The sequence below is a fragment of the Eimeria tenella genome, genomic scaffold (assembly GCF_000499545.2).
Source record: "Eimeria tenella Houghton genomic scaffold, Eth_scaff30, whole genome shotgun sequence".
In the NCBI taxonomy this organism is placed as follows: domain Eukaryota; phylum Apicomplexa; class Conoidasida; order Eucoccidiorida; family Eimeriidae; genus Eimeria; species Eimeria tenella.
Window position 1 is genome coordinate 309,399 of NW_013542871.1, and position 12,543 is coordinate 321,941.

A 12,543-nucleotide genomic window follows, 5' to 3' on the forward strand; every position below is an offset into this window, starting at 1 on the left:
ACTCCTCGATTACCCCGAATGCTAATTAAAACAACAAATAAGAAAGGCAAAAGGATCGACGAGTCGAAGCAACAAAGCGACAAATCAAAAGTTGTTCCGACCCCACTCCTGAATATTCCATTTCAAGTTTGCTGCAAACAGGCAGCCCAAATCAGTTTAAACTTTTCCATTTTTTTTTGCCCCAGCATTTGCAGCTCCATTTTCAACGGCCTATTCAGCATTTACTTTTATTCTCGTCTATTCTGGCCTGCCTCTGCGCACCACCTTCTTGAACAGGCTGGCTGCCACAGCAGCAGCAGCAGCAGCAAAAGAACTGCAGAGAGAACTATTTAAACTGCTCACCAGCACACAAACCCTAGCCAGCAACTCGAGCCAAGAAATATCTTGCAGCCCTCCGCTGAAGGCTTCCTCGACAAAAGACCAAAATTAATGATTAAATGAATATAATAAATGAATAAAGGAATTACAAATGAATAAAGGAATAACAAATGAACAAAAGAATAATAAATGAATAAAAGGACAATAAATGAACAAATAATTCAGCAGAGACACTCTCTAATGCGCACAAACTTGAAAACAGCTTTCTTCAGAAAAGATGCAATGTGAGGCAAATGTAACTCCGCCTTTTTAGTGCTTCTTTTTCTGCACTTCTGCACTACAAGTGGAAAGCTAAAGGAGAAAAGAAAGGCATTTGCAGCAGTTTATTTGTCTACATTTGTCTACACCTGGGGCTGCATGCATTGCATGCATGCGCATGCAGCGGGGCTAGCTAGGGGCAGCACTTCTGCATGCATGCATGCAGAGCTTTGGCCCTTTGACTTCCACCAAGTGGGACTTAGCGAGAGAAAGCCCTCGAGGCAATTCGGGAAAGTTGAGACAAATAGGCCAGCCGCTGGGCCAGGCTGCAGCACTGTGGTGAGGGGAAGAGCCCCTAGAGTTCATCTCGGAAGTCCCCCTCTGCTGCTGCTGCTGCTGCACCCTCAGCAGCAAACAGCAGGTGCGGCTGCGCCACCCACAAGTCCGGGTCTTTGCCCCACGACCAGCCCGAGGGCCTTGCCTTCGAAACAGAAACCTCCAAGTGCTGCGCAATGGGGCAGCCCCTCCCGCAGTTGCTGTAGTTGAACCTGCGCGGCCCCAGCAGCAGCAGCAGCAGCAGCAGCAGCAGGTCAGCTGCTGCAGCTAGAAAGCGTGCAGCGTGGAGACACAAACGAAGCAGACACTCGCCACGTCGCCACGCGTGTACAGACGCAGCAGCAAAGTGGCAAATTCAAACGAAGAATTTGTGTTCTCGAACTCGAAAAATCTCCACAAAAAGAGGTAATTAAACATTAAAACTTAGCATAATAATAAATAAAACAGCATGATAATAAAGCGAAACAATCCGCCAGAAGACCCAGCAAGCAGCGCCACTTCGGGTCCCGACAAAATGCAACTTTGCAAGTTGAACAAAACCGACTTTCCGCGACAAATGCAGCAAATGCGGAATATTCAGTGCGAAAACTTGCACATTTATTGCCTACATATGCTGCGTTGAGGCCTGAAGATTGGAATTCAAAAGTTTGTTTTTCAACTTGACTGGCTGCCCCGTTCGCCAGAAGTCATTGCTGTCTGTACACTCCACCACGAACACCCCAGACAAGCCTTCAGGGTTGGGCGCCGCCGCAACCTGAAGCCTCACAAAATATGAAAGAACACTTTTGCAAAAGGAAATAAACAAGTACTTTTCGTAAAAGGAAATAAATGAATACTTTTTGCAAAAGGAAATAAATAAAAAGAAAGCAAAAGATGCATGGAGTAGAAACGAGCGGCGATGCAGAAGAATGAACACCCAGTGGTGAGGAAAGGTGGAAATAGAAAGCGAAGAAACACTTTTCATTTTATTTCTTCTATTCATTTTTACTTATTTCCCAATAAAGCCACTTTAGAAGTTCAAATAACCCTTAATGGCGCAGCAATGAGGCTGCAGCTGGGCACAGCAGTAAGAAAGCCGCGGTGTATGTACACCAGAGAACAGCAAAGACAGACAGAAGGCATGGGCTTGTCGACAGAAAGAAAGGCAGAAAGAGAAGAAAGTGGGGAATCCAAAAAGGCCAGAAAAGAGCTGGCTGGGGCCTCAGGTAGGAGAACGAACAGCAGCAGCAGCAGCAGCAGCAGCAGCAGCAGCAGCAGCAGCACCCACTTCGTAGTTGGGCGAGAGCGGGGCCTCCGCCTGTGCTGCTCGCAGCGTCGCCCAGCTGCCGACGTGCTGCAGCGCAACAGCAGCGCCGCAGGGCACTGCAGCGCCGGCCCCCGCGTACCCCGCAGCAGCAGCAGCAGCAGCAGCAGCAGCAGCAGCACCCCCCTTTTGCTGCTGCGGGTCAAAGGGCTCGGGGCCCTTCAGCGGCGGCGGCCGGACGAGCCAGAAGGAGGGGGAGTCGCTGCTGGGCTGCGCTGTCTGTACACAAGAGAAGCAAAGAAAGCAGCAAAGGCCTACTTCTCCTTCACTTTTATTTCCTCAAATATATTTCTGTTAATTTAATTCATCTTTTGCTGCTGCTTCCGAGGGCCCGCTGCCCTCCAGCAAATCCACGCATGAGGCTGACTCCGCAATTGAGACTAAACGCGGAAGCAGCAGCAGCAGCAGCAGTGTTGCAACAGCAGCAGCAACACTGCTGCAGCAGCAGTGCTGCAGCAGCACCAGCAGCAGTGTGGCAGCAGAGACCGGCGGAAAGAGGAGAGGGAAGTGGAGGCCAAAAGGACTTAAAGAAAGAAAAAGAAAACAAAAATGAACTTCTGAAACTCACCACTGCCTGCCCAGCCGAGGCGGAGCTCCAGGATATCTTCCCCGAGTACAGTCTGAGGTGTACAGACACCGCAGCAACAGCAAGCAACGCAAAAGCTGCAACAGAAAGTTGGCGAAAGTGGAGAACAATGACAGCTGCCGGGACTGACTGCAGCAGCAGCAGCAGCAATAGCTGTAGCAGCAGCAGCAAGAACTGCAGCATCAGCAAGAAAGCAGCTGCAGCAAACGGCGACGGCGGATGCAGCAGCAAAGCCTGGAGCCGCAGCAGGGAGTGGAGCTACAGGGTCGCCGCAGCAGCTGCAGCAGCAGCTGCAGCAGCAGGAGCTGACTTGTGTCGCGTGGCCTCGTGTTCAAGAATAATTGCGCTGCCGAAGGTGACGGGCTGGTGCTGCTGCTGCTGCTGTGCTGCTGCAGTGCTCTGCAGCCAACTGACTGCGGGGAGCAGCAAAGAAAAGAAGTGCAGCGAAGCCCCCATTTGGCTGGGAAAGCCTTAAGGAAAAGGCAAAGGAAACTGAAACGGGGGGCCCGCAGCAGCAAAGAAGGGCGAGACAGCAGCAGCAAAGAAAGAAAATGCCACAGGGGAGGCAGGAACTGCAGAAAAAAAGAAATGAATGCGCAGAAAGCGAAGGAAACCGGAAAGTGAACTGCAGACAGGTGTCGAGACACCCCAGCGTCCCGCGGCGAGCCAGCGAGCCCGCGGCCGCCGCCCGCGGGCCGACGAAGAGTTTTGAGAAAATAAATAAAAGGGAAAAGTAAAAAAAGAATAAAGCAAGCAAAAAGAAAGGGCGAACTGAAGAAAGAACTGCGAAAGATGCGAGCAGCAGGGCTCAGTGCATGTCTCGCGAGCCGCCCGTCCCCGGGCGAAAATAAATGAAAACCGGACTTTCGCGTCTATTCACCTTTTAAATCTGCAAATACTTCTTTCTTTTTAGTTCAACAGAAAAATAAACGCGACTAACCTACACAAGTTCTTTGCCTTGGCAGCGCGAGGTGGCCGCGGTGGGCGCATGCGTTTCCGTCGGTTGCTGGAGCCCAACCTCCGAAGAGCCCGTTTAAACCCTTCTTTCAGCTTTTCAAAATGTTAGTTTCTTTATTTCAATCATTTAAAAACATTCAACCCGAATTTTGCAAATAATCTCCCCTCCAAGACGCCCAGTTCAAAGTGTCAAGACACCCGACTCGTGTGCAAGCAAAGCTGTGTGGCGAGGCAGCAAAAGCTGCTGCAGTTGAGCGCTCTTTTTGTTCCTCCTCACTTCCCATTTGTTTATTTGTTTCCTTTTTAAGAAATTTATTCATTTGAGCTTTTAAAGTCGCAATTCTCTGCATTCAAGGATCGCTTCCCAAACCCCTAAGCCCGTGCGGGATCCGATGAAGTCCCGGGTGAATTCAAAGATAACTAATTGGTGGAAACTTTCAGTAAATAAAGACTCAGAAAATTAAAAAGAAAAGTGAAATTAAATAAATAAATGAACTCCGAAAGAACTGCTCACTGCCCCCGGTATGAAGTCCCTCCTTAAATTCCCAGCGAAAACAGAACAGCCGAATATGCACAAGGCCGCTGATGGCCTCCTGCGCTGTTAAAAGGAAGCAGCAGCAGCAGCAGCAGCAGCAGCAGAGGAAGCAGCACCTAACGGCAGATATGAAAGGCAGCAGGTTGCTGCAGCAAAAAGAAAGTCCGCTGCACTACAAAACTGACTCATTTGCTGCTACTCTGTTACGCCCCTATGGAGAGTTGCCGCACCCTCTAAGTCTCTGTGCTGGCAGCTACACTCTAAACCCTAAACCCTAGACCCTAAACCCTAAACCCCAGACTCTCCAACTGCGTGGCGGTTCTTCGCACTCCCATCTGGATCTGGCTGCCGCTGCAGCAAATAGAATGAAGTGCTGTTCGCTGCTGCACTTTCCTTGCAGTTGAGTTTCAAAACGCCTTCTTCGTTTTCCCGCGGAGCAGCCCTGCTGTTGCTGCTGCTGCTGCTGCTGCTGCTGCTGCTTCCGTGCGGTGCTTCTGTCCGTCTCTTTATACTTGTTGGCTCTGTCGCTGTTTGTCCTTTTGGACAAAGACAAAAAGAAAAGCAGACAACAGACAAGCAACAACAGCCGCACGAACAGCCGCCTCCTTAACCCCGACGCACACAAAGTCCCCCAGCTAGCTGCGGCTAGCTGCAGCTAGCTAGCTGCAGCTAGCCGCAGCTAGCTGCAGCTGGCGGCAGCTAGCTACAGCTAGCTACAGCTAGCTGCAGCTGGCGGCAGCCAGCTAGCCGCAGCTGGCCAGTGGCCCAAGTGGCTAGCTGGAGCAGCAGCTAGCTGGGGAGGAGCGAGCCAACAACGAGCTGCAACTAGCCAAGACGCTGCAGGCAGGTAGCTAGCTGGCTGCAGCCCGTTGCATGCTTGCGAGGGCTGGCTAGCCAAAGGCCGCCTGCAGCTAGCCAGCCGCCAGCTAGCTGGGCGCCAGCTAGCCAGCTGCAGCTAGCTGCTGGCGGCCAGCCGCTGCAGCCGCCGCAGCTGCTGCAGCTGCTGCAGCAGCCGCTGCAGCTGCTGCAGCTGCTGCAGCTGCTGCAGCTGCTGCAGCTGCTGCAGCTGGCCACCCACAGACGCCCCACAAAGTACTTCAGCACTGCGTGGCCCCAAATGCAAATGGAGAAAAGCCGGCGACGAAGAGAGCACAAAAGAGGATATGAAAGGCAAAGATTTCAACAAGTTCAAGAATTCAAGTTGCGACAAGACGCAGAGTCGAAGTCAAAAAATAAAACAGCAAGCAGCCAGCAGCATTAAACTTCGCCTTAACAACACAAATAACTCGCATTCTAATGCTGTTGAAATGCTCAACTACTTCTTTCGGGTTCATTTGCTTCTTTGGCGGCTGCGGGAGGGAGCCCCAGCAGGCGCGCCGGACTGCCTCTCCGGATTTCTTTATTCTTTTCTTTTCTTCTTTTAATTTCATTTTATTTTCTAAGTTTCTTTCATTGCCTGTTGGATGCGAAAGCGGCTCCACTGCGGCGCGTCGCCGCCCCTCGGATTCAAATTCAGCAGTTGCCTCACGGTAGCCAGGAACGGGAGCTCCGTCCTCATTTCCTCACTTTGTCTCTCCGCTTTCCAGGGATAAAAAGCATCATTTAAATGTTTTAAATGCTTTTAATTCTTTTGCTAGTCCATTGCGTCCTCTTCATCCTCGTTTCCGTCCTGCGGCTTCACTTCCTGCGTGACCAGCTTCGTGCCGTACTTCGTTCCCGGCTTGCAAACGCCTTCTTCGTTCAGCTCGCACACCTGAAACAACAGAAACATTTGCGAAAAGTACTAATCATTTAATCCATTATTCATTTATTGATTATTTAATCCATTCTAAACCATTATTCGATCCATTCTCTGCCAATTCAATCGTCATTCCACTCATCCGGAGGCCTCCATGCATGATGCGCTCTCGTTAGCAGACAGCAACGAGAAGCGGAGGCAATCAAAAAAGAAATATCAAAATGAACAAATATGTCAAAAAAAGAAACACAAATGAAATAAAATATAGAACGCAGCCCAGTTGGTGCCCCACACTGCCCACATGAACTGATTCACAGTGCTGCGGCATGTGAAGAAGCAGATAGATATGAACAAAGAGCAAACAGCCAAGGAATAATTGAGCTAATAGGAATATGATTAAATAGATAAACCCTTTTCCACAAGCTCAAAAAGATAAAGCGAAAAAACAAGCTGACAAGCAAAAGAAAACATGAAAAACACGAACGAGAAAATGACAAGTGGCCTACAATCAAGTTGAGCTGATTGGGGTTTGTGTTGGAGCGCGCCAAGACGGCTCTGTCTCCCGCCTTGAGTTTGCCGGAAATCAAAAGCGGCGCCACTCGGGGCTTTATGTACTTCTCCAGGTACCTGAAGTGCAGCAGCAGCGCAGCAGCAGCAGCAGCAGCGCAGCAGCAGCAGCAGCGCAGCAGCAACCCGCAACAATTTTGACCCCATTTGCCACTTCTGGCTTCTCACAGACACAACATGCAACTGCGGAGAGCCCAAGAGAACAGCACGGGGGAAGGTTAAGACTTGTGCAGCCCAGCCCAAGTCCTGCACAGCCTAAGTCCTTCAAACCCTAAACCCTGCACAGCCCAAGTCCTGAACAGCCAAGTGTTGCAAACCCTAAACCCTGCTGCAGAGTTTAAGGCTTGAAAGCCCAAGTGCTGCAAACCCTAAACCCTCAAACGGGAAGTGCTGGCCTCCAAGTGCTGCAAACCTTAAACCCTGCACAAGCTAGCTGCTGAACAGCCAGTGTTGCAAACCCTAAACCCTCGAAAGAGGAAGCTCTGGCCTCCCAGTGCTCCAAACCCTGAACCCTCGAGAGGCTGAGTCCTGAAGCCACGGCGCTGCAAACCCTAAACCCTAACGCCTCACTTGGCCATTCTGCGGCCTCCGAACTTGTGGGACCAGGCCCTTTCCAAGATGTAGCCCAGGGCGGAGTCGGCGACTTTGAAGTCAATTCCTTTTGCTGCTAAACTGTTCCGCAGCGCCGAAAGCTTCAAGTTCAAAACCCCCTTCATGGCGGTTTCCCCCAGAGGCTCAAATATCTGCACGAAGCAGCAACAAAACCCTTGCTGCACTTAAACCTCCAATTCAAAGAAACCCTTTTCTTTTCGTCGCAAATGAAAAGACAAACAAATCTGGGGCCTGCTGCTGCTGCTGCTGCTGTGCTGCTGCTGCTGCGTTTCGTTGCCAGAGGCGTCGGAGCGCGCGGGCGCCTCAGCGGAAACGAGCAGCGAGCTGCTGCTGTTGAGGCCTTTATTGATTCGAATGCAAATTGAAGAACAAACTGAAAAAGTAATTATTTGATTTGGGATCTAATTGGGGGAGTTTGCTGAAAGAAGACCGGCGTTCACTCACGATGATCTCGCTCATCCTGCCGATGACCTGCGGCTTGAAGTAGCCGAAGACCTCCTTAAGAACCTTCTGGCGCATTCTCCGGAGAATGTCTTTGGGGGATTTGCCCGTGCCTTTGAAGGAGGACTTGCCGGGCTCTTCGCCGTTGCTGCTGCTGCTGCCGTTGCTGCTGGCCTTGTCCTTCTCGTTGCCAGCCGTCAGCGCCCGCACTTCCTTGTAACTGTCCAAAATGTACTGCTGGCCAATATTGGAAGTCAAAATTATCAAACAATTCGTAAAGTCCACCCGGTTTCCCTTCGAGTCCGACAGGTGGCCCTCGTCCAGCATCTGCGGCACCCACAGAAACCACAAAATTCAAATTCAAATTCCAATCCAAACAAAATCCAAATTCAAATTCGAACTCAAACCCAAATTCAAATATAATATAATTCAAATTCAAATAAAATTCGAATTCAAATTCAAATGCAAATGCAAATTCAAATCCAAATTCAAAGTCAAATGAAACTCAAATTCAAATTCAAATTCAAATCCAAGTAAAATTCAAATTCAAATTCGAATTCCAAATCAAATTCAAATATAATTCAAATTCAAATTCAAATTCAATTCCAATTCAAATTCACGTCCAAATTCAAATATAATTCAAATTCAACTCCAACTGATCCCCTCTCCTCTTCACGCCAACGCCCTCGAATTCAAAAAAAAGAGAAAGTTAATTTATATAAATATAATTTAAAATATATTACTCGAGATGATAAAGATAATAACAGCAGACTTAAATACAGATCCATTCAATTTCAAAATTCAACTTCCGGCTGCCTCCTCAAACCCCCTCGCCTCTTTTCTTAGGCCAACGCCCTCGTATTCGTTAACATAATATACATATATATATTTGTAAATAAATAAATATATATATATGTATGTTCAAGTATATTACTTTACACTATGACAACAGCAAACTTGAATTCATATTTATGCACATATATGTCTTATATACATATAAATATATGCATGCATATATATATGATATATATATATCTATATTTAAACATATTAGTGGATATTTATATGTATTCGTATGCAAATAAGATGCATGTATATATTTATATGAACCGAATCAGCCTCCCCACTGGCAGCGGCGGGGCTGTTTCAAGTTAAGAAGCTGCAGCCTGAGAAGCAGCTTTTGTTTTATTCTTCACTTTTATTTTTATTTTTATTTTTATCTATTTGCATTTTTTTCCGTCTTTTGTCAGTCCCTTCCCAGTTGCCAAAGAAACTAAGCTCCCTAACTCGTTGAAACCCACAAGTACAAATGCATGCAAACCCCCTCGCGAACGAAACATAATAATATGCAATCTTATATAAATATAAATAAATAAATAAATAGACAAATAAACGAATAAATATATATACCAAATACGTATACATACATGCTTTCAACGCGCACATGAGCGAAAGCAAAAACATGAAAATAAAACGAAGTACATAATCGCAGAGCTGCGAGCTTTAGCTACAGAGGCTGGGGGAAGCAAAGCCAAGGCTTGCGAGGCCCACCGGCAGCAGCAAAGACCACAAGTTCTTGTGCGCGTTTTCGACTTCGTCGAACAACACCACGCTGTGGGGCTTTTGGCGCACGGCCTCCGTGAGCTGCCCGCCCTCGTCGTTGCCCATGTAGCCCGGCGGCGGGCCGATCAGCCGCGAAATGCTGTGGGCTTCTTGATATTCCACCATGTCCAGTCTGATTAAGTTCTTTTCAGAGTCAAACATTTCCTCGGCCACCGCCTTCGCCAGCTCCGTCTTGCCCACCCCTGAAACAGGCACGAACGCGCGGCATTCCTCCGACTAAACGCGTCGTAAATGCAAAACTTTCACCATTTCAATGAAGGAAAAGCAAATTCAGATTATTTTCTGGGCTTTGTGGCCCCATCGCGGAAGCGGCGCCTGTGCTTTCAGCGGCGGCGCTTCAGGTGTATGTACACCCCAAGTTGCACAGCGCGCGAACTTCCACGCCCTCCGCTGATTCGCATTTTCTCTACTTTGCATTTTGGACGGCTCTGCTCGTTCAATTCTGGCTTGAATGCAGGGAATTCTTTGAAATGCATCGAAACATTCCAAATACATTCTTGAATTAATGCGCAAAAGACCATATTTCAAACTTTCCACCATTCAGTTTCAGCCCTCTCACCCGAAGACCCCAGGAACAGGAAAGTGCCCAGCGGCTTGTTCTTCGGACTCAGCCCCGCGCGCTGAATAGCCAGCGCGTCGGCCACGGCCTTCACTGCTCGGTCTTGTCCAACAACCCTCTGAACAAAAAAAGATAAAATCCTTTGCAGCTATTGCATTTTTGCAAGAATATACTCAAGCCGGGGCTGCTTGGCCGCGGGGCCAGTTGCAGCAGTCTTGCCCACAAACGAATTCAACAAAGATAATAACAGACACACAGCACAACCAAACAACAGCAGCAGCAGCAACAGCAGCAGCAGGTGGATGCCAGCAGCAGCAGGAGCAGCAGAAGCAGTAGCATTCACTAAAATTCCTTCCTCCCCACGAGGCTCGCATGCATGCATCCCCTTCCACTCCTGCGTGGCTTGCATCCATGTCCACGCACACTTTGCATGCATGCACGCATGCACCCATACATGCATGCACACATACAACACATTCCATACATAATATGCATGCAATGAGTGGCATGCAGACGCCGCATGCAGCCCCACCAGAGACAAAATGTCGGCGAGCCTCAACACCCGCGAGACTTCGTCTTCCGTCATTTTGCCCATCGGGATTCCAGTCCACTGGCTCAAGATGTGGGCCACGTCGTTGGTCTCCAGCACCAGCCGCCGCCCCCCCTGCAGCCCAAACGGCAAAAGAGTCAACAAAGTGAGTCAAAATTGATCGAAATGAATACAAACTAATCGAACTTAGTCGAAATAATGAACTGCTGGAGAAATGCAACAGAAAGAGCCTTGAAAGAAACAAAAAGAGGAAAAATGACGAAAAGTGCGATAACGAAAGCCAGCGCCTTTACAACGGGGTGTATGTACACCAGACGGCTGGCAAGAGGACAGCAGGAAATCCGAAGAACAAAAAACGGAACTCCAATTCAACTTCCGCTGCTGCCAATTCAACAAATGAAACGAAACTAAAGATAGGACATTAAATTAAATGCAAAAGGGAAAATAAATAGAATCGAAATGGATAAAAATAAAAAGAAGAACTTGAAATGAAGTGTCACGGCACTGCAGCTGCGCACCGCAGTGAGCGCCTCGAGAGCAGCCAACTCCTCCTGCAGTTTCTTCAGCTCCTCTTCTTCCTGAAAAACGAAAGAGAAATCATTTCCAAAAAGAACAATAGATAAACAAGTAAATAAATAAGTGAACTGCTGGAGGAGAAGACCAAAAACGGAGGAGAGCAGCTGGACAGACACTGGGCCAGCGGTCGAGGAGGAACTATGCTGCAGATGGAGAAACACTAAAGCGTTTTAAAGAGAAGAAAAGACAAAGAAATAAAGAGTTTGAAAGCGAAGAAAAGACAAACAAATTCCACAAGTCGAAAGGAACATTCAATTGAAATTAGAATTCATTTAATGTCCAGCAAAAGCACTCAAAACACCCGCAAGTTTCCGGGGACTCGGAAGCAGCAAACTGCAAGAAGAAGAAGCAAAGCCGGCGGCGAGCAGCAGCAGAGAAGCAAAAGAAAGAAAAGAACCAAAAAGAAGACTCAGAAGGGGAGAACCAAAGGTAAGCCCAGAAGAAGAAAAGCAGAAAACGAAAAAAGAAAGTGGAGAGGGAGGAGCGCGGGCGGCGCTGGCCGGGTGTCTGTCCACCTCGGGGAGCTTGTTCTTCTTGAGCTGCGCGATCTGCTTGTTGAGGACATTTATTTTTTTGTTGTGGGAAACGCGTTTCCAAGAACAAGACTCGTCGAGGAGGTCCAGCGCCTTGTCGGGAAAGGCCCGCTGCTTCACGTACTGGTCCGACATGTTCGTCACCGCCTCCAGCACTTCTTCCGGGATTTCCAGCTGGTGGAACTGCTCGTAGTGCGGACGCACTCTTTGCAGGATTGCTGCGCGCACACCCCCGCTGCTGCTGCTGCTGCTGCTGCTGCGGCTGCTGGGGGTCGAGACGGGATGCGCGCAGCTGCCAGGGGGATGCCACGGGCTGTTCGTGGCGAAGAAGACGGAGAGATGCACCAGCACCAGCACCAGCACCAGCACCAGCACCAGCAGCAGCAGCAGCACCAGCACCAGCAGCAGCAGCAGCAGCAGCAGCAGCAGCAGCAGCAGCAGCAGCAGCAGCAGCAGCAGCAGCAGCAGCAGCAGCAGCAGCGCCTTACAAAGGGCCTTCTCCTTGCTGGGCGCCTCCACGACGATGTTCTGGAAGCGGCGGCAAAAGGCCGCGTCCTTTTCAATGTGGAGTTTATACTCTTCCAAAGTCGTGGCCCCCACAAGCCTGAGCAGCAAAACACCAGCAGCAGCGGCAGCAGCAAAGTGGCAGCAGCAGCGCAGCAAAAGGGTCTCACGCAGCCAGCCAAGCAGCAGAAGACATCAATATCCACTTGTTTGCAGTTCATAAACAAAAACTTGAACCTCTGCATTGCACTTTAAGTACATAACTTTAGTTTTACAATTCAAATTCTATAAAGGACCCAATTTTATTTATTTAAATCCACTTTTGCACTTATTCAAATCGCCTTAAATGCACGTCTGCCCAGAAGCTGAGTGCAGCAAGCGCAGCAAGTGCAGCAAGCGCAGCAAGTGCAGCAAGCGCAGCAAGTGCAGCAAGCGCAGCAAGTGCAGCAGGTGCAGCAGCAGCAGCGGGAAGTGCGGGAGGAAGCGGCGGCGGCACTGGGGCGGGGCGCGGCGCAACCCCGATTTAGGGTTTGGGAGGGTTTGGGAG

At 49.1% G+C, this 12,543-nt stretch overlaps 2 protein-coding genes across 2 annotated transcripts; both read right to left on the reverse strand.

Annotated features, from left to right (window-relative positions):
• Positions 1-931: 931 nt before the first annotated feature.
• On the reverse strand, positions 932-3,257 carry ETH_00035135 (uncharacterized protein; the record flags this gene model as incomplete). Its single annotated transcript, XM_013375937.1, has 5 exons — positions 932-1,124; positions 1,521-1,666; positions 2,180-2,434; positions 2,784-2,835; positions 3,112-3,257. 5 exons carry the CDS (start codon positions 3,255-3,257, stop codon positions 932-934), a joined length of 792 nt encoding a protein of 263 aa, XP_013231391.1.
• Positions 3,258-5,926: 2,669 nt separating this feature from the next.
• Positions 5,927-12,096, reverse strand: ETH_00035140 (heat shock protein, putative; the record flags this gene model as incomplete). The annotated part of the gene is made up of 10 exons (XM_013375938.1): positions 5,927-6,046; positions 6,538-6,658; positions 7,169-7,341; positions 7,655-7,978; positions 9,203-9,456; positions 9,834-9,951; positions 10,366-10,497; positions 10,902-10,961; positions 11,475-11,710; positions 11,981-12,096. Coding segments are annotated over 10 exons (1,654 nt in total), but the record flags the coding sequence as incomplete, so codon positions are not given.
• Between the last annotated feature and the right edge of the window lie 447 nt (positions 12,097-12,543).